This window comes from Labrus mixtus, chromosome 2 (genome assembly GCF_963584025.1).
Source record: "Labrus mixtus chromosome 2, fLabMix1.1, whole genome shotgun sequence".
Lineage (NCBI taxonomy): Eukaryota > Metazoa > Chordata > Actinopteri > Labriformes > Labridae > Labrus > Labrus mixtus.
Window position 1 is genome coordinate 31,407,282 of NC_083613.1, and position 21,654 is coordinate 31,428,935.

A 21,654-nucleotide genomic window follows, 5' to 3' on the forward strand; every position below is an offset into this window, starting at 1 on the left:
ATGTTTGGAGAACTGAGAGAAGGTTCCCTGACAGTTTTCTTTAAAAAAAAAAAAAAAAAAAAAAAAACTTTCTAAAAACCTTGAAAGATAAAAAAAAAAACTAAAGTACAAAATGAGATAAAAAGATTACATGTGAATATTATTGCAGCCTTTTAGTGTTTATTGTATTTCTTTGTATGTCATGTAGCACTAAAATTAGTCCCTCTGATGCCCCAAAACCCCAAATATATATACATTTATGTAAAATAAAAAAATGTAATCCATGTTAGTGCCACTGGTGTATTAGGAAGATGAAGCAGCTGCTGAGGAGTGGCTCCGGCGCCTGCAGTTACACTCGTTGAACTGAGGGGGCGCTAATGACCGTCTGCAAACATGGCTGCTCAGGATGAACTCAGTAAGTTTTCTCTCTGCGTTATTTGTGATAAATATCTGGTTAAATGTCGTGCCAGTGACTGTTAAACGTACACTGAACAACAGGCTGTTTTCACGGCAACCATTAGGATTTTTTTTCTGTCCACACAGGATTGTGTTTGGTTGAGTTAAAAAAGACAAACTTGACAGGAATGATAGTTAGCTTCCCCGGCTATGCTGCTAGCTAGAATGCTAACGTCAGAAGGCCGTTTGCCCAGTCATGGTCAAAATGAAACTATCACGTAGGCTACTTAAATGTCTCCGTAATCAAACTTTTAAAGTGCAGATTTAAAACCTGGATGTTAAGGCTTGTGGAGGAGTGATTTCGCGGGATGCCACTGGTTGTTAAAAGCCGGTGTTGTGACAGAAATGATGAAATGCGTGGAGAGTCATTTGTTGTAGCTAGCTGGTTGGAGAGCCATGCCGACAGAAAGAAGGCAGGGCTGCACCAACACAGCAGCTGACAGCACCAGATTATAACACACAACTGGAAACACATAAACAAGTCACTGTCTCTTTTTGTGTGTTTTACTCCCTCTTGATGAAGCTGAAGGTCGAACAGACTGTTTCTGCGTCCTTCCAAAACAGACACATTGTCCAATATATTACAGCTGAAATGTTTCCTTTAAAGGAGACATATTATAAAGAATCACCTTGTACAGTGTTTTTGAACATATATTTAGGTAACCTGAGTGTCTACTGACCCACAAAATGTGAAATAAATTCATTCAGTCCTTTGTTTGTGGTCTGCACAAGTCTTACAACACAGAGGAAAAAATGCTCTGTTTCAAATGTGCTCTCCTTGTGATGTCACAGTGGGATTCTGGTAAAAATAAAATCCCCTCCCCTGGTATCTTCACTCATGGACTCCACTTCCAGCCTAGAACAAAACTTTTTGTGCAGGTCTGCCATTATTATTCTGGCTAGCGAAGGAGTGATGTCTACGGGGAAAACTCAGGGGGGGTCATTACATTTAAAGGCTCAATATGTGTTTCTTCACACTTAAATATAATAGAAATCAAGTATATCCTCTGAAAATAACTCTGTGAGTCATGACTGTCTACAATGGGTGTAACACCCGAGTCCCACTGTCTGTGATGTTTTCAGAGTTTTCAGAGTCCTATCTTCACTTTGTTTACATCGCCAGGACGGCCGGCTGACTCCTCCCCTCTCGTATAAAAGTTGTTTAATTGAGGGACTAGAGAAAAGAAGAATAACATACTGTACTCACTGCTTAACTGTGTTTCTAGATCACGCTCATTTCAGGTAAATTTACATGCAGGGTGAAGATACGAGCATAATAAAGATCGCTAGCATTAGCATGCTAACACAACAATGCAGCACGAGTTGTTTTGGTTTCATGCTGGTGCTCAAGGGCGACATCTGCTGGATCAAAAAAAATCGCATATAAAGCCTTTAAAGAGACACACACACCAAAACAGAGCGTTCTGAGAGAGCTGGTTTATACAGGGTCACAAACCTCCTCTGGTGCTTGATTCATGTTATATTTTGAACAAAGCACAGCACAGATGTTTCATTTAGACCACAGGGGGGCTGTTTGAAAAGGTGGAGAAGAGGGAGAATATGTCCTTTTTAAAGTACTAATAATGATTATTGTGTTTTCCTAAGGTGTCACTGAAAACACAGTATGTGCGACTCGCACATTGATATTTTAACTCACCAGGGCTTTCCCTAGGGTGTGACACATTTCTACATTGAAAATAAAAGATAATCAAAGTTTAATATATGTGTTTTTTTTTTTTACAGATCAACTGGAGCGCGTGTTCCTCCGCCTGGGCCATGCAGAAACAGATGATCAGCTTCAGGACATTATCTCCAAGTTCCTGCCCCCTGTGCTCCTCAAACTCTCCAGCGTACAGGAGGGTGTGCGGAAGAAAGTAAGAATGGCGTTTTCTCTCTGCCTGATGAGATCACATCGAGTCTTGAGTCTATCTCGAGTAGCACCTCAAATAATCGAATCAACCAATCTTTATTTGTGTTGCACCAGTTCATAACAAATGTTTTCTCAAGACTTATTCAAAAATAATGTACCACTTTTCTGCGAGGGGCTGGAGCCAATCCCAGCTGTCATTGGACGAGATGCGGGCTACACCCTGGACCAGAGCTGACATATAAAGACAGACAACCAGCCACACTCACATTTACATCTACGAGCAATTTTAGAGTCACCAATTAACCTTGGAAGTCAGAGAACCTGACGCCATGATGGATTAACGTTGGGTCTTTGTAATATAGCAATGAGTAAGGTCTTTTACCTGCTTTTTGTAAAGTGTCTTGAGAAAACATTTGTTATGAATTTGTGCTATACAAATAAAGATTGATTGATTGATTTAACCCACGCATGCACAGGGAGAACATGCAAACGCCACACAGAAAGGCCGTGTCCTGTATAGTTGACATGGTACAAAATAACTTCTTGATTCTCCTCTGTTAGGTTATGGAGTTGTTGGTCCACCTTAACAAGAGGATAAAAAGCCGACCTAAGATCCAGCTCCCAGTAGAAACTCTGCTGGTGCAGTACCAGGATCCTGCAGCCGCCTCCTTTGTCACGGTAAGGATCAAATGTGTATATTCCATACTGAGATGTTACTTTGAAAAGAAAAGTCATCGATAACCTGAAAGTTTACTGTTCAAGTTGAACAGTAGCAGGTTATTGGTTACTGCAACACGTTGTTCAAACAGTCTTCATATTCATCATTTTGAATGTATCTGAATATTATACATACTATTTATTAATCTTGAACCTGTAGGATTTTCATTGTTTTTAAGTATTAGTTTGTCAAGTGAGAAGAAGTTGGAGATTCTTTATTTCTGTGTGTGTTTTGCAGAATTTCACAATCATCTACATCAAAATGGGCTACCCCCGTCTGGAGGTAGGAAAACAGTGTGAGCTGGCCCCGACCCTTCTCACTGCCATGGAAGGCAAACCACAGCCTCAGCAGGACAGGTGAGGACAAACTTAAGGCTCAGTCTCATTATACCCTTTGCCCCTACCACTTAGGCCTACACCTACATTTTGCACGTTCATCATTCATGCTCGTCTAGAGTTAGGGTGCCCTGATGCTTGTTGGAATGGAGAGGTGGGGTGAAGTGTTTGGGCTATGTGGCCCTTTAAACTGAGATTCCTCAGAAGCATTCTCCAAAACGAGTAGTATGAGAAATCTTCCAGAATACCTAACCGGTACCATGATCACATCTGTTTACGTAAATGCCATCGAGGACGACTGATAGTGAATCAGGGTCTTGAAGGGTGGTACGATTTCATATCAGAAGACGTCACCACTACCCTTGTAACTTTGATCTGAGGGGCAAAGGGGCACTTGAAAGATTAGAAATGGGACTGAGCCACATTCACACTACAGTTGTCAAAATGTTTGATACTTTTCAATACCAGCTGCCCCTATTCCTCTCTGAACTGTCTTATAACTTCACTCTCTCTCTTCTTTTAGCCTGATGCACCTGCTGATCCCGACCCTTTACTATATGAAGTATCCTGCAGGCACCTCCAAGATTGCATCTCCATTTAACTTAACCGAGAGGCCAAAGACAGTGCAACTGCTACTGGAGTTCATGTTAGATGTTTTGCTAATGCCTTATGGGTGAGTTCCTGAATGCAAATCCGTATTGTGATATTATGAAGCGCTCTGAATTTGTATATTCAAAGCTTCACTTCTTCTCGCTCCGGCTCCTTCAGGTTTGTGCTCAATGAATCTCCGACTCGCCCTGCTCCCTCCTCCTCCCAGGGAGGTTCTGCAGATGGGGCAGTGGCTGCAGGTGGCCAGGGTCTCCCCCAGCCTCCCCCGGGGATGAGTGTCTATGCTGCCAAGAGGGTGATTGGAGAGGCCCAGTGGAGCGCTGAGCAGCTAGAGCAGGTACAGTGACTGAAAATTGATGAAGAGTGTTGGGACTGTTCTGTTCTGCTTGCTGGACAGAATTAAAGCTGCACCCTCTCTCAGTTCTTATTATCTTGGAATTGGATTATGCACTCACATGCATGGAGTATCTATTTGATACAGTCTTGTGTTTATCTCCTGATAGCAATTATGTGGCCGTAATTCACATTGTGCTTGTTTTTGAGTGTTCTCTGATGACTCTTTCATTTTGCACGTGGTTCTGACAGTGTAAGCTGGGAATAGTGAAGTTCATAGAGGCAAAGCAGGTCCCAGAGGTGGAGACAGTGGTGCACCTGGTGGTGGCATCAAGTGACACCAGACATAGTGTGGCCACAGCGGCGGATCTGGAGCTGAAGAGCAAACAGAGGTGGGTAGAGCTTAAATAATCTCTGGTTCATATTTGCAAAACAGATCTGACCTCTGACTCAGTTAATTGTACAGTCAGTTAACACAATGTTAACTGTAGCTATTTAGTTAAGCGAACATTTTGATGTGTCCTGCGCCCTGCTCTGCACTCTGTTTATTTCCCTGCTTGTTTGTTGTTTGCCAAGAACATTTCTGCTTTATTGATCTTACTCTTTATCTTCTTGTTTTATTATCCATCAGCATCATCGATTGGAATAATCCTCTAATTATCAACAAGATGTTCAAGGTGTATCTGGGGGATGTTCCTCTTAAGACAAAGGTTTGTCAACTCAATTTTTCTTTTCAAACTGCTAGTGTTTATTCAATATGAGGTAAGGTGAAGTTTAATACGGGTTTGCTTGTGCACCAGGGGGGCAATATGAAGCAAGAGCTGAAGCACGAGCCCGTGAGCACACGAGTCAAACTGAAGATCCTGCCTCATCTTCTGCGGTCACGCCTGGCCGCAGAGTGTTTCCCAGCAAACATCCAGGTAGGATCTTTCTCCACCCTTGTTTGTGCACATTAACAAAGGCTCAGTTTTGCAAACATATGTTACAGTAAGTCTTCACATTTATGGTCCCATTATAATTCTCTTCATTTCCTCTGTAGGTCGTGTATGACGGTCTGTTTGGGGCGAGCACCAACAACAAACTGCTGTCTCTCACTTTGCAGTTTGTCCATCACATCTGCATGGTGTAAGGACACTTTCTCAATTCATTAAACATTGACTAACTTTCTTCCTTTATTTCTTTTTTTTCCAATTCTAATAATTCAATCTTTTTGGGGGCTTTTATTGATTTTCAGATGTCCTGACACAAATAAACCTTTGGGACTGATGCTCCTCAATGGTCTCACCAAGCTCATCAATGAATATAAGGAGGTAAAAAACAAAAACTAATGACACCACATATTTAAACTTCAATTTGCAATTTAATTCAGTTCAATAAGAATGGTACAACATTTGTCATTGTAGGATCCTAAGCTACTGTGTGTTGCCTATTCTGCTGTTGGAAAACTTTCAAGGTATCATCAAACTTTTTTTTTCCTCCTTGAATAAATTTTCTTCATTCTAAAATACCAGAGCAAGCTGACAGTGTTTAACTGTACTTTCTCTCCCCTAGCCGCATGCCACAGCTGTTCACAAAGGATATTGCACTTGTACAGCAGTTTTTTGAGTCCATGTGTAAGGTAGGTGGAAGGTCTTTCAAAAGTCTTGCAGTTAAGCTCCTGATCCAACGAGAGCACAGTGGAGCATCAGATACAATATATAACCAACAATCTTCTTTAGGAGGAGCCGGATGTCCGCCTTGCCATCCAGGAGGCCTTGTCTATGATGGTTGGAGCTTATGCCAACCTGCAGGGGGCACTGCTGAACCTGATGGAGGCCCTGGTGGCTGCATACATTGGAAAGGTGAGGGTGCACGGGCAAAATAGATCTTAGTTTGTTTTTGTTTTTTTTACATTAAGGTTATCTAGTTAAGTTACCAGGCATATGAGGCATGTTAAGCAGTCTTTTTATCTTGTTCTTTTTTCTGTCTGGCAGCCGGAGGTGCAAGTTCGACAGGTGGCCATGAAGTTTGCCAGCACAGTGTTTGGTCCTGATCATGTGCCATCAAGATACCTGCTGCTACTGGCAGCTGGAGACCCGTAAGTCCTGAATCACACAGACCTTACATAAATATATATATATATATATATATATATATATATTCATATTGAAACATGAATGCTCTTTCTGCATTTTAGCATTATGTAAGTCTTGGAAGCATCATATACACAACAAGGTACAAATACAATTGGTTAACAACAATTAAGATAAAAATGGATTATTGTAACAAACTGTATATGTTTATATGCTGTATGTGCTTTACAAAACATTAAAGCCCATCAATACAACACACAATGAAGAAGGAATAAAACGGGTTGGCAGAATAAAAGAGGATATACATAAAACAATGATGAGATAAAACAATAAAAAGTTAAAACCTAAAACAATGGTAGAAAGGTAACTCCAAGGTTTCTGAGACTTTGTTTGACATTAAGTGACAGGGATCAAAGGGAGGACTGGTTGGCAAGGTGCAACTATATGGATCAACAATAAAGCTCTCTTACATCCATTTTGAAATATCTCAGAAATTTAGTGAGATCTGAGAGGATGTGTGATGGCACTAGGTTTTATCGAGCAAAAAAATCTGTATGTCGTCAGCATAGTAGGGAAATTAGATAATGTGTCTTTGTATAACTTAGAGAGTGGTGGCATACATAGAGAAAACTAAACTGGTCCCAATATTGACCCCTGAGGGACTCCCAAGTTTAATGTGGGGTGAGGATGATAATGGCCTATGTTCCTCTGTGATGGCGAAGCTGAAATGATCTGGGTTTCTGTGTTTTAGGAGGGAGGAGGTGTCTGCGGAGGCCAAGAAGGTGCTGAGAGCTTTACCCTCAAAGAGCTCAGAGAAGGAGGGACCAAAGCCAATGCCCTCCTTTCCTGACATGGTGGCCTATGTCCAGGAAAAGGTAAGCCACTGGAGACAATACACTCAGTACAACTAGGCCATTTGTGCATAAAGAAATATTTAATCTGGTATCTTTTTGATCTTGTCTTCATCAGGCAGCTCAGAGGATCAAGACTCCTGCTAAGTATATTGTTGGAACATCCACTATTCCTTTCAACCCGTCTGCATTTGCAGAGGTAGATATTGATGGGTTTCAAATGCAGTTTTTTCCATAAAAGTTATTTATATTTTTTGCTGCAGTCACTTAGTTTTCTGTTCTTTTCAGATCGTTCTGTACCTGAGGATGTGTCTAGCCCACAGTGCCGGAGCGACGCCCATGTCAACGCGCCTGCCAGACATGCAAGATGATGCACCGGCAATTGGCCGCTATGTCCAAACACTGCTGTCCTCGGATCAGCCTACAGTGTCAAAGGGATTTGAGGCAAACCCCGTTCATGTCTACATGGATCTGCTGCAGCAGCTGCTGTCTGCTGTCGGGGGTGAGTGAAGTGAAACTGCTCTGTCTTTAGGGTTCATTAAACCTCAGGATCGAGATCAGATCTACTGTTGCTGTAAGCTTCGAACATTGAGATGAGCCTATGAATTACTGGGTCAAAGACTGGACTGTTGCACAGTTCAATGTTATGATACTGTATTGAAGCTATTATAGGAAATGCAATGATTTATATAACTTCTGTATTCGTTGGCACAGTTTGGAAGTGTATAAAAAACACATGAATTGTCATGCTAGTCATGGTTGGAAACACTTACTTATTGCGCTTGATGTTTGATCCCTCAACAGGAATCCCTGTTATGTATTGTCTGCTGGAAGTGGTGTCTGTGTGCCCAGAGAAATTGGCTCCCAGATTCATTGATAAAATAGACTGGATTAAAGTGAGTATCCTCTATCTCTGTTTATTTATTTTTAACATGTAGGAGGAAGGCAACCCAATACTAGAAGCAAATAAGGCTTAAATATATGTAGCACAAAAAGTTTAAACCAAGATGCTGCTTACAGGTAAAAAATAAACCAATGGGAAAGTGCAAAAAACTGCAGTTCCTCGACTGTCCACTTGAGGCTGGCTCCAAAAGCAGAGGACTCCCCATTAAGTCCCGTTTTAAAATGCCAATTTTTACAGCAGAATTAAAAATGTTGACAGACTAGTACAGACAATCTACACCGTACAGAGGGGCCAATGATCCTAAGAGTTTTTTATACTTTTGCATAATTAGGGGCGTGGCTAACAGGTGGACACAGTGTAGCTGTTTTCCAGGAGGCCCAAGGCCCGCCTCAGCCTCCACCTCTGCCTGTTACTAGATTGATTGAATTTTAGCCTTTCCATTATGGCGACTGACTTCATTGGGCTTCATGACGCCTCTTCAGAAACCAATTAGTGATGTCACTGAGCTTCCGTCCATGTGTTATACAGACTGGGGTCTAAACATTTTGATATGCTGTGGCACTGTTAAACCATGAGTCTCTGTCACATTTACATTGTGCTGTAATAACAGATGTTTTTTCCTCCAGAGTCTGATGAACACAAATAAGGAAGACATGAGGGAGCTGGCAGCACAGCTCTATGCTTTGGTGGTCTCCACTATGACCGGCAATGAGCTGCAGATGGCTGTGCAGAACCTGGTCAAAATCACTAAAGACAACCATGTATGACACTCTGTCTCTGTAGAGCAAATTCATTATTATTTCTGTAAAAATATATTTATTTTAAACATGGGTGCTTGAACTTCACATAAATGTGTTATGGTTTTGTTGCACCACAGAGTCCTGAGACTCAGCATGGCGCCATCCTGGCTCTCGGCTACATGGTGGGAAGGTACATGAGCAGGAGGAAAGCAGTAAACGCGAGCGACTCTATGCACAACATGGAGCAGCAAATGAGCCCTCCCCCCAAAGAAGACGATGAACTTGTTGCCAGGGCCACCAAGACAATTGGTATGCAGTTATTTTGCATTGATTTGTCTGCAGATACGGCTAAACATATTAGCTCTAATAGCTCTAAGAATATTGCTATTGATTCTGTCCATCCTTTGACAAAGCATCTGTTTTATTGCAATTTAACTTATTGTGTGAACACAATACTCACTGTGTTGGTTTAACTACTTTTGTGTGCGTTTACCCAGGTTCCTTCTTGGACAGCAGTAGTGCACTTCTTGCTGTAGCAGCGTGCACAGCTCTCGGAGAAATTGGGCGCAATGGCTCCCTGCTGATCCCTGCAGAGGGGGAGGGCTTCACCAAGCTGTCCACAGTTGAAAACCTGTTGGCTCGGATCCCCTCTGGCAAGGAAACCACAAAGGTAATCTGGTGCTCCACTACAGGAAGTAGCTCTGCTATGGAAATGTAGTTCAGTGAGGGTGTACACTGTTGTCACATTTGTCTTAATGATCTTTGTGTGCTTTTACCTAGATGAAGGAGCGATCAATCCAGACGTTGGGTTACCTTCCTGTGGGAGATGGAGACTTCCCTCACCAGAAGAAGCTGCTGCAGGGTCTAATGGACTCTGTTGAGGTAAAAAAAAAAAAAACTGACTGACTGAATGCAGGTAGCACCAATTTGAAATGACAATAACATGTCTTAAATGATATAGGAGCACTGGATGGATTTATTGGATTTGTGAATTTCTGCTGTCACAGATACATGATCCACATGTGAGGCTGTTAGAGGTCGTTAAGAAGAAGGTCACCAACATTTAGTCTTTTTTCTCTCTCTTCAGGCCAAGCAGGTGGAGCTGCAGTTTACAGTTGGAGAAGCTATAACCAGTGCTGCGATAGGCACCAGCTCTGGAGCTGCCAGGGACCCATGGACCTGCACGGAGGACCAGTACAGCCCACCACACAGTAAGTTCTTTTAGTGATGTTGGTAGGTTTCCCTTTAAACTGATGTGTACGTGTTTGAATGGAAGTTTCTGACAGTGTTATGCATGCTGATGGGAGACGATTCAGACATTATGAATGACATCGGACTACCAGCAATACAAAGTTTAATTAGCCTAGCATAAATAAGCTTTAAAGGTCACATATTCTCCTCCTTTTCAAAAAGTTAAAATAAGTGTTAGCGCTCCCCAAAACATATCTGTGAAGTTTCTTGTTATAAATCCACTCTGATCCTGTGGGAGTGTCACCCACCTGGGGGAGGGGTTACTGCCCTTTGTGATGTCATGAAGGGAAAATCTCCAAACGGCCTGTTTGAGCACACATTTTCTGAAAAAAGTGGAGCAGGCACAAGATGGAGAGGATGGACTTTTCTCATAATTCGGGGGTTTGTAGACAGACTAGGGACACATGTTGAGGTGTATTTTCTATAATATGTTACCTTTAATAAACATTCAGTAGTCTACTTTACTTCACACTTAAATTTAGTTTAGAAATCTTAATTTTTAATCCATTTAACCCGATGTTCCCTTTTTAGATGTGAAAAACAACGATGTGGTTCCCTGGGTCCTCAACTCCATCCTGTCCAAGTACATAGGCAGCCAGAACCCCCATGTCCGACAAGCCTCCTGCATATGGTTGCTCTCCCTGGTCAAGAAACTCAGCCAGCACAAGGAAATCACAGTAAGTCTATTTTACAACTTTAGCTGTCTTAAGTTCAAGAAGGAACTGTAACAATCAAGAGAAGGATCAACTTAACCTTTTAAGCTTTGCAAGCGTCATAAAGTTATTTATGTCAAGAAGAGTTAAAGTGGTTTCAATTACCGGTAGTTGGATTCACCATAACTTAAGTTTTCAGTTTGTGAGTTTAGGAGCTCAGATCTTTGCACCTCCAGTCTGTTACTTCCACTTTGAAAATATGAGATAGTTCAAATATTTTGTCTTCTCTGTGAGAAAGACCATCGTCATTGTTGGGTGCTTGGTCTTGTAACCGTTTATGTTTCTTCTGCAGACCCATCTAAAGGAGATTCAGGTGGCCTTCATCTCTGTTCTCTCTGACCCAGATGGTAAGACGAAATCTGTGCCAGCCAGAGATTTACAAATCTAAAAGTGCAACTTCATCCCTTTCTGTCTACACAATCTGTTCATCAAACCCCTCTTCTTCTTCCTCCTCTTCTTTTAGAGTTGAGTCAGGATGTGGCGTCTAAAGGTCTTGGTCTCGTCTACGAGATGGGAGGAGAGGGCGACCAGCAGAAACTGGTGTCCACACTGGTGGAAACTCTCATGACTGGCAAAAGGTAATTTAAATGTTTATGTGAAGAAGTAAGGATTCATGACAAGAGCTAGGCCCCGTGTCCACCTGGCATTTATTTATCTGAGCGCCAGCGTCTTTTTTCAATTGTTTGAGGAGAGAGCGTTCCCAGCAGCAGGCGGTCGTACGGAGAACAAGCGCATCACCAGTGTCTTTTTTCAGAGCGCTCAAGTTGAAAACTTTTCAGAAAGGTGCTGTTAATGTCACTGGCGCTCTTTTCCAGATGTATGATAGTCCTTGTAGTTTTGTCGCCTACCGATCATGTCTTGTACTCACATCCTCCTCGCTCCGTGTCTGATCTGAGAATAAACGATCTCAAATATAAAACATGCAGTAAAAAAGTAACGCAGCAGTGGCAGGCACACAGCTGCCATTGTCAACAGGCTGTTGTCATAGAGACAGGACGGACGTGCAGCGCTTTTCTGCAAGCACCCCTGAGCGCACAGCCAGCACTTTTCTGCCCAAAACAAAATGCTAGGTGGACACGGGGCCTTAGAATCATGGCTGGTTTAAGTACAGGGGAATAAAAAATGGTCAAATCTGTTTCTGTGTGTAAATGTAATTCTTATTTATATGTTCAAACAGAGTGAAACACGCAGTTTCTGAAGATACAGAGGTGTTCCAAGGCGAAGGTTTGGGAAAAACACCTGACGGGTGAGTCATGTGACACCTCTAGTGACCACATATATTTAATTTTTTTTAAATTTGCAAATAAAAAAGGCATAACATGACTTATTGTGTCTTATTATTATGCTTTATGTTTTTAATGTTTCTCTGTCTTATCTGTGCTGCTCCTACAAATAGCCGCTTCTTTTGTTGTTTTTGTATTAATTATAATAAAGATCTACTCTTTTCTATTTCTCTCTCCTGCCCTGATGACTCTTTCTCAGTCATGGCCTGACGACATACAAAGAGCTCTGCTCATTGGCCAGCGACCTGAACCAACCCGATCTCGTCTACAAGTTCATGAATCTGGCCAATCATCACGCGATGTGGAACTCCCGCAAGGTATCCTGCTTCTCCTTTCCCGTCCTTCACATGTGCTTCTGTTTCACGCCTGCCTTCCTGCCTGTCTCGGGTTGTCTCACCTTCTTCTCTCCTCTTTTAGGGAGCAGCTTTCGGTTTCCACATGATCGCCACCAAGGCCGGGGAGCAGCTGGCTCCGTTCATGCCCCAACTTGTTCCCCGTCTGTATCGCTACCAGTTTGACCCCAACCTGAGCATACGGCAGGCCATGACCAGCATCTGGGATGCACTGGTCACTGATAAGACCATGGTAGGATTTCAGACTTATGTAACATGAAAATGAAAAATATACCCGACAATGTTCAGATGTACGGATAAAGACCTGCAGTCATGAAACATTAGGGAGATGATTATTTATTCATGTATTTGTTTGTTCTGATGTGATTCAGGTGGATAAGTATCTGAAGGAGATCCTGCAGGATGTCATTTCAAACTTGACCAGTAACACATGGAGGGTGCGCGAGTCCAGGTACGCTAACTGAGGTTGTCGACACTTTGGGCACCGCCATTTTTATTTTATCAGACCTGATACCGATATAAGATCGGATCGGTCCCATCTCTAATAAATATTGAATTTATACATTATAAGTATTATAATTTAGGTAATTTCCCATTCAGTTGACTTTAATTAAAACTGAAGAAGAATGTCAGCTGAAGGCCGTATCTGTAATGTGACTTCCTTCCAGCTGCCTCGCTCTGAACGACCTGATTCGCGGCCGCCAGGCTGATGACCTCATCGATCACCTGGCAGAAATTTGGGAGACACTTTTCAGAGTGCTCGATGACATCAAGGTGAGCAGGATCAGTGTTTTGTTAAATCTGGCCGACAGATGGAGTTCTGACACATTGCTGGAAACGATTTTAGGCGACGGTCTCAGTTTTAACCTGCCGTTCTTTTTACTCTTCAGGAATCAGTTAGAAAAGCTGCAGACTTAACGCTGAAGACGCTCAGCAAGGTAAAAAGGTTTTTCAAATGTTCCCCCTTTTTGTCGACCTTTATGATTGATTTTGTGTTCACAGCCAGGTCCCTCTCTCCCTTTCTCTTTCTCTCTCTCTCTCTCTCCCTCTCTTTCACTTTCTCTCTCATTTTCTCTCTTTCTCTGTCTCTCTCTTTCTCTCTCTCTCCTTCTCTTTGTCTTTCTCTCTCTCTCCTCCCCCCTCTCTCTCTCTCTCTCTCTCCCTCTCTCCGTGCCCAGGTGTGTACTCGTATGTGTGAGTCGACGGGCTCCGCGGCCCAGAGAACCGTGGCCGTAATGTTGCCGACCCTGCTGGAGAAAGGCATCGTGAGCAACGTGTCAGAGGTCCGCACTCTCAGGTAACGGCTCAGAATGAGGCCACATGTTCCTTATACACACACACACACACACACACACACACACACACACACACACACACACACACACACACACACACACACACACACATTGGGTATGTGTTTTAAAAAAAACAATTAAATATCTCAGTTTCAACTTTTGAAATGTCGTCTTTGTGCTATTCTTAATCAAATATGGGATTTCAGTGTGTTGCAAATCATCACATTCTGCTTTTAATCCTTATAAACATCTAATTTTAAGAAATAAACAGACAACAAAAATGACCTGTATGCTTGGGATAAGAACGTCTGCCTATGGGGCGAGCACATTTTGCAACTTGAAATTAGATTTACAAACTATTTGATAGAGCTTTCACACTTTCAAAAAACTTTTGCAGTGTTAAGTGATGAGGGGAAAACACAGAAGTTAAATACTTACACTCTTTAGTATGTCAAATAAAAGGTCTTAAATCAGAATAGATTTTTGACCTTAGCACTGTTTGTCTTTTCTACCCAGCATTCATCTGTCCCTGTTTTTCTCTCCTAGTATCCAGACCCTGGTGAAGATCAGTAAAACAGCCGGGGCCAGACTTAAGCCTCATGCTTCCCGCTTGATCCCGGCACTTTTGGAGGCTCTCAGCACCCTGGAGCCTCAGGTCCTAAACTACCTCAGTCTCAGAGCCACGGAGCAGGAAAAGGTGAGCTCAGCTTCCCCTTCATTTAGGTCTTAACCAAAGCCTCTTTGTTTTTGTTTTTAGGTTCCCCCTGTTCACAGCTTCATGATTTGTTATGTGCTCTTCTCGTCCTCTCTAGAGTGCCATGGATGCTGCCAGGCTAAGTGCTGCTAAGTCCTCTCCGATGATGGAGACAGTGAACATGGTGAGAAGACAAACATCCTTCCTTCTAGTTTCTTTTGTGGTTTTCACCCAGAATCTAGAAACGAAAGAGTTTAAACCTGATAAAAGCCACTCTGTGTTTTCACACACGCACAAAACTTGAGCTGCATGTGTGAACGCAAACGGACAAACTTTTCACCCCAGCCTCATCATAAAACTTTAAGAGGATTAAGATTCAATTCTCCCGCAATGGATGAATTCGATTTTACAGTCTGGTATTAAGACATGCTACACACACACACACAGGCTGAAACACACACACGCATGCACAAACAGGATCCTGTGGACATGCACTAATGGAGTGAGGGGGCTGCACACAGCGAGCGCTCCTGAGCTGGTAGGGCGTCTGTGCCTTGCTCAAGGGTCTGCACCTGGACTGAGCTACTACCACCCCCTGTTTTTTTCATGTGACGTTGGGCTGCACTGATTTGTGAACACAGCAGGTAATAGAAATATCCCCCTCAGGTTAGCGGGCGGGTTGATGATATTTAAATTACACGACTGGTCCATGAAAGTTCTGATTGGCGTGCGCCATACTCTTTTCTTCTCGCTTGTATGGTCTCAAGAATTCTTTTATTGATGCTGTGCAAGAAACTCATATTGTAGTTTGGTCTGCCATCTTGATTTGTGCAGCATCTTTTATTTTTACCTCATGTCTTGCCTCCTGAGATCCCCCCCCCGCCCCGCCTCCTGCCCGTCAGAGGAAAAGCAATCTTGAAACAATCATCTCTTGGACCGAATGACCGGTTTACATTAAACGACTTCCAGCCAAGACTTCCTTCTCCGTTTGACATTTACGTTAACACAGTGATTCTTGGTCCGTTTCATACCCAGGAGAGGCGGCCATTACTCTGTCTCTCATGAGTCTCAGTTCAGCAGTAGATAAAAGCTGCACAAAGGCTTCACTCCGGCTTACTTCAGCTGTTTGAACCAGAAAAAGAAACCAAAGTTCTTGTGATTTACTGACAATGAATGGGTCATGAGTAGAATAATAAAAGTAGTGGAGTGAGATCTGTTTCTGAAGGCCTCGTGTCGCCCTTTTCACAGTGTCTGCAGCACCTGGATGTGTCCGTGCTGGGAGAGCTGGTTCCCAGACTCTGTGAGCTGCTCAAGAGTGGAGTCGGCCTGGGCACAAAGGTACAGGGCCCCCCCCCCCCCCCCCCCCCCTGTATAGTAGACTCTAATTCTTAAATTATCTGTAAATGATCTATTGAATCATCATACTCATGTCTGTCTTCTTTCTCATCCCAGGGCGGCTGTGCGAGTGTCATAGTTTCACTCACGGTGCAGTGCCCCCAAGACCTCACTCCGTACTCAGGTAGAGTCAAACGAGCCGCTCATGTGTTCCTCTAAGTGTGCTGAGAGTGTGTTGTGTTCAAGTCAACTCATGTCTGTGTCTGCAGGTAAACTGATGAGCGCCCTGCTCAATGGTATCCATGACAGAAGCAGCGTGGTGCAGAAACAATTTGCCTTTGCTTTGGGCCACTTAGTGAGGGTAAGCAGCGCATGTGCTCATCGATCTTATGACTGCTATCACACGACGGGTTGTTTACAAGGACTGAGTGAGCAGGAGTTTGTTTTTTAATTTGCTTGTTTTTTTTCCCATCAGACGGCGAAAGACAGCAGCGTGGAGAAACTCCTACTGAAGCTGAACAGCTGGTACTTGGAGAAAGAAGGTAAGACACATTTTTTTACATTTTGATTTAATTAAGTCTTAAACAAAAAAGGTCTGGATACAGAACAGCAGCACTATTGTCAGATATTGTTATAATGATAATATCTTCATTGCAATAGCACCTTTAACAAAACAACGGTTGGGGGGCGCCGGTGGCCAAGCGGTTAGTTTGCATGCCCCATGTACAGAGGCTGTAGTCCCCACTCTCTCTCCTCTATCCACTGTCCTGTCTCTTCATTAACGGCATTAAAAGCCCAACAAATTAATCCAAAAATAATAATAAACAAAACAAGGGCATAATGTAAATGCCTTAAAAGTGAGTTAAAACAAGCGCTTTCAAAGGTGTCACAGATTCTGCTCGACTTCTCTCTTCAGTCTAGTGTCCTTGATTGCGCAAGAATGACCCCCTTTAGATTAAATCCCTACATTTATAAATACTTTTTAAGCCTGAAGAGGAGAAGAAGTCAAGTCATAAAGCATTGTGTGTCTGTATTAAATAAGTTTATTTTCTTACATGCAGTTAATTAAACATTCACTTGTCTACCCTCTGTTCTCTCTCTCTCTCTCTACCAGAGCCCGTTTACAAGTCATCATGTGTGTTGACCGTGCACGCCATCAGCCACTACAGCCCCGACGTGCTGAAGGGCCACGCGGGAGTGGCCCTGCCGCTGGCCTTCCTGGGTATGCATCAAGCTCCCGGCCCTGAGGAGGAGAAAGGCGAGAGCCACGACGCCACGCTGTGGGCCGAGGTGTGGCAGGAGAACGTCCCAGGTGAGGAAAACCATCATTAAAATACCTCCATCAGAAGATTCATTCTTCATCTTTTTGTTTTAAAGAGACGTCACTATTCAGTCCGGTCCGTTTAAAAAAAAAAAAAGTCTTCAAACTCTCTTTGGGCTGCAGGAAGCTTCGGAGGCATCAGACTCTACATGACGGAGCTGATCGCCATCACGCAGAAGGCTCTGCAGTCCCAGTCCTGGAAGATGAAGGCTCAGGGTGCAGCTGCCATGGCAACCGTTGCCAAGGAACAGACAGGCTCATTGGTGGCCCCACACCTTGGCATGGTGCTAACGGCATTAATCCAGGGACTGTCTGGGCGCACATGGGCAGGAAAGGTAACATCGGAGTAAAGATAAAGACACAAAAAAAAAATCTAATCGAGATGATTTTGATTTAATGTTTTTATTTTGTCGTTGTTCAGGAGGAGCTTTTGAAAGCCATCGGTTCTGTCGTCTCCAAATGCAGGTGAGCCTCCTTCAAGAACTTATCTTTGGATTTTTTTCTTCATCTTGAGTTCATCCGTTATTTGAATCCCGTGATTCTCTGTTGTCTCTCAGCGGCGAGCTGAAGAAGCCGTGCTCAGGCCAACCCACCATCTCCGAGGTGTTGGAGGTCGTGTTGAAAGAGTGCCGCAAGGAAAGTCTCGTTTACAAGATGGCGGCTCTGCGCTGTGCAGGAGACGTGCTTCATAGCAGCCAGGAGGACCGCTTCAGCGACCTGGCCGAGATCCTCTTCCCTCTGATCAAGAAGGTTTCAACGACACTCTGCTCAGTTGTAACGAAGACGCCACAGTTTGAGACGTGAAGCTTCACTCAATCCTTCTTCTTCCTGTTTCCTGTTTCAGAGCTGCCCGAAGACCGGTGCCGCATCGAGCAGGTCACGCGAGGACGACGACGATTCAGATGTGAAGGAGAAAGAGCTGCAGACAGAAGCTCTGCTCTGTGCTTTTGAGAGTCTGGGAAAAGCCTGGCCTAGAAACCCACAGACACAGGGTAAGTTACACACACACACACACACACACACACACACACACACACACACACACACACACACACACACACACACACACACACACACACACACACACACACACACACACACACACACACACACACACACACACACACACACACACACACACACACACACCACTTTGCACAAGATGTTAATGTTTGACACACAGCACATTCTTTAAGATTACAAGTAAACATCCTGGATGGTATTCACATTTTACCACTTTACAGAGACATAGGTACTTCCCTTACCCGGATTTTGAAGTTAAAAATCTTGTTACAAGATCCGTCCCGTCTTACCTCAGGAGACCCCCCCGCCCCCACTCCCCAGGTCAGGTGAATTTCAGGGGCAGTCCTCATGAAATGATCTAGATAATTTCAGGATTATCAGTGTACAGCACGGTACAGATGGCCAGTGTGACCGCGCCCTAAAAAACGTCTTGTCCGTCATTTCCTGAGAGTGACTGAGACGTGATCTACATTTTACCTGAAGAAAGTTTCTGTTGTAAAGACTTGAAGTCATTTTAGAGACTCAAGCGTTGCTGCAGAATCGCGCTCATGTGAACCACAGTAATGTTGGTGAACCAGGTCGGTGTCCTGAGCTGAGAGATGTGACCCTTACAAAGAAAGATTCTAACCTCTGTGTGTGTGTCCGTTTACAGCTCGTTTCCAGGTGGAGGTGTGCGGCCTGATGTGCTACAAGCTGAAACTGAGCACCTGGAAAGTCCAACTCGGTGTTCTTCAATCCATGAAGGCGTACTTCCAGGGGTGAGGACCTGTCCAATCATTACCTCACCTTTATTTCATCGTCCTTTAAATGAACACATAATGGTGCCTTCATTTAAACACTTATTTCCCCTTGTAGGTTGTTGCTGCTCGAGAAAGGAAATAAAGACTGCGATGCTTTGTCGCAGATCCTGACTGACACCTGTGGCGCTCTCACGTTCCCTTTAGGTAAAGGCCGTTCGGTTTCAGTGTTCTGTGAATGACAGTTTAACTCGCCTGCGTTATATTTACATTTTAGTTTGTTTTTTTTGTGTCTAGAAAACAAAAGTTACTCGTCGGTGAGGACAGAGGCCTTGTCGGTTGTGGATCTGATTGTGAAGAGAACGGGAGGTAAGTCTTTCATGGATGTTCAGTCTGAATGGGAATTAAAGAGAAGGAGGGGCTTAAAAGGGATTAAAGGAGCAATATGTAATTCTGACACCTCGTTTTTAAAGGGGACATACTTATATATCCACTTGTACAGTGTTTTTGAACATATATTTGAGTAACCTGAGTGTCTACTGACCCACAACATGTGAAATAAACCCATCCAGTCCTTTGTTTGTGGTCTTCATAAGTCTTAAAACACAGAGAAAAATGCTCTGTTTCTAAATTGCTCTCCTTGTGATGTCACAGTGGGATTCTGTTAAAAAAAAAAAAAAAATACCCTCCCCTCCCCTGGTATCTCCACTCATGGACTCCACCCCCAGACTAGAGCAAAACTTTTGCGCAGGTCCTCCATTTTTATTCTCTCTACAGAGGAGTGATGTCTACCAGGAAAACTCAGGGGGGGGTCATCACATTTAAAGAGACACACACACCAAAACGGAGCGTTCTGAGAGAGCTGGTTTATACAGGGTCACAAACCTCCTCTGGTGCTTGATTCATGTTATATTTTGACCAAAGCACAGCACAGATGTTTCATTTAGACCACAGGGGGACTGTTTGAAAAGGTGGAGAAGGGGGATAATACGTCCTCTTTAAAATGTGTACTGCAGTCTGAATTCAGAGCATTGGAGAGAGCCGTGTCATGAAATATTTTCTTCTGCTTGTGTGACGTGAACAGAGAGCGCACAGTGGGACTGTGTGTCCGTGAAGAGCCGGGAGCAGCTGCAGCGCTCCCTGTCGACGCTGCAGTCCGACAGCAGGCCCGACCTGAGGGACAAGGCCCAGGAGCTACGCAGACACATCCAGAGCCAACCCTGAGCTCTCACACACACACACACACACACACACACACACACACACACACACACACACACACACACACACATCTCATCGAGAAAGCCAAATTAATGCAGTCACAACCACAAAGTACAACGAGTTAGAGCATCTACTTTTTTTTTTGTTTTGTTTTTCTTCATCAGTAAAATCCAAACACCTAACACGCTCCTCTGTGTGACCTTCAAGCAGTGATTCTCTCGTAATCACACCAAACCCCTCTCATTAATTTCAGTACTTATCCATGTAACCTGTGAGCACCGACGCTGACGTCACTCTGTCAGACCGATTCACACCTGTGGTCGAAAGGCGCTCGACTTTAAACTCAGAGAAAAAAGACGACGATGATAACACGACTTGCTCCGAGTCTGATCTCGCAGCGTAAGTGGTGAAGGGCAAGGCATTAATTGTAATGTGTCAAGATGTATTTGGTTCATTTAAGTGGACGGTAAGATAAGAATAATAAATGCTATATAAACCAATGTGTTGGGTTTGTGGATGCTGTATACCTATAACCCTGAAGACGGGGACTTTTACTACTGTTGTGGGTTTGCCTACTTATTAAATGTCACAACATGCACATGTTTGACGAGTCGACTCTGATGTGAAGTTGCACTATCCAGGGTCCCCGCCGTCGCCGAGTCGTGGGGGAGGAAGTGAGGCAGTGATGGACCCCGCCGTGTGTGTGTCATGTTAAAGAGTTTTAGATCTCCTGTCTCCTGCAGGACGAGCGAGCAGAAACGACGGCCATGTTTGTCAAGTGTTGAGAAAGAATGAAATGATAAAAACCTGCTGTTTAGATCAGAAGTGATGCTGTTGTTTGAGTTATGTTCCTGATACAATAAAAACTACATTGCCAATTTAAACGAGTAACTTTTTTTTTCTTATTTACTAAAATGTGAGATCTTATGCCTTTATTTTAAAGACAGGATAGTGGTTAGAGAAATTAGAGAGACACAGGAAGGGAGCCACAGGTCAGATGACCCAGGCTACCAGATCCCTGTTTAGTTTATTTTAAGAGCTTTTTGTTACTCTTAATTTAAACTACCAAATTGTCTTTTTTAATATCCTGTCAGGTTTTCATGGTTTGGTGTCTGAAAGCTTGAAATAACTGAAATTTTTCGACAGAAGGAACCATGGACTAATTATTGAACATTTAAGTTGGGAACTTTCATCAGAATTTAGTCTTGAAAAGTTGATATCTTAAGCAAAGTTTCGTTGGATATTTTATTGAGTATTTTTCTTAATTTTTTGCAAAATTGGCTAAAAGTTTCTTCAAACCTTTTCAGGATTTTGTAAATTTTTATTTTCATCCAGAATGAAAAATTCCAGACATTTTTGTTAAATGCACAGTATGTCAAATTCTCAAATCTTCATAAATTGTTTTAGAGAGTTTTGTGAATTCTTCAGGGGATTTTCACTGGAGACTTCTTGGGGAACTTTCTTCAGACATTTTAGACTTGGAAGTCTTTTGTTGAATTTTTTCAGAGGACACTTTAAAGTTTTGCTGCTTGTTTTTTGTGGACATCCAGAAAAAAAAAAA

The 21,654-nt window shown here is 43.1% G+C and overlaps 1 protein-coding gene across 1 annotated transcript; it reads left to right on the forward strand.

The window, feature by feature from the left end:
* Positions 1-313: 313 nt before the first annotated feature.
* ecpas (Ecm29 proteasome adaptor and scaffold) lies at positions 314-20,977 on the forward strand. The gene is made up of 49 exons (XM_061061480.1): positions 314-394; positions 2,179-2,309; positions 2,867-2,983; positions 3,261-3,379; positions 3,882-4,031; positions 4,127-4,304; positions 4,553-4,692; positions 4,932-5,010; positions 5,101-5,220; positions 5,340-5,425; positions 5,535-5,610; positions 5,704-5,753; positions 5,852-5,918; positions 6,019-6,141; positions 6,274-6,377; positions 7,124-7,247; positions 7,342-7,422; positions 7,512-7,725; positions 8,028-8,119; positions 8,754-8,888; positions 9,005-9,176; positions 9,365-9,537; positions 9,648-9,749; positions 9,955-10,078; positions 10,650-10,795; positions 11,124-11,178; positions 11,295-11,409; positions 12,009-12,077; positions 12,314-12,431; positions 12,532-12,699; positions 12,839-12,918; positions 13,136-13,241; positions 13,358-13,405; positions 13,646-13,764; positions 14,309-14,459; positions 14,575-14,640; positions 15,705-15,794; positions 15,909-15,975; positions 16,061-16,152; positions 16,267-16,333; positions 16,906-17,103; positions 17,236-17,447; positions 17,534-17,577; positions 17,670-17,862; positions 17,957-18,104; positions 18,788-18,893; positions 18,991-19,079; positions 19,170-19,241; positions 19,957-20,977. Exons 1-49 carry the CDS (start codon positions 373-375, stop codon positions 20,094-20,096), a joined length of 5,538 nt encoding a protein of 1,845 aa, XP_060917463.1. The 5' UTR covers positions 314-372; the 3' UTR covers positions 20,097-20,977.
* The last annotated feature ends 677 nt before the right edge of the window (positions 20,978-21,654 follow it).

Excerpts from the sequence above, each read along its gene's own strand:
- ecpas (XM_061061480.1), top strand. The coding sequence starts at position 373 with ATGGCTGCTCAGGATGAACTCA. Across the intron at positions 5,919-6,018 it reads TTTTTGAGTCCATGTGTAAG|GAGGAGCCGGATGTCCGCCT; the intron begins GTAGGTGGAAGG and ends AATCTTCTTTAG. Across the intron at positions 7,423-7,511 it reads ACCCGTCTGCATTTGCAGAG|ATCGTTCTGTACCTGAGGAT; the intron begins GTAGATATTGAT and ends TGTTCTTTTCAG.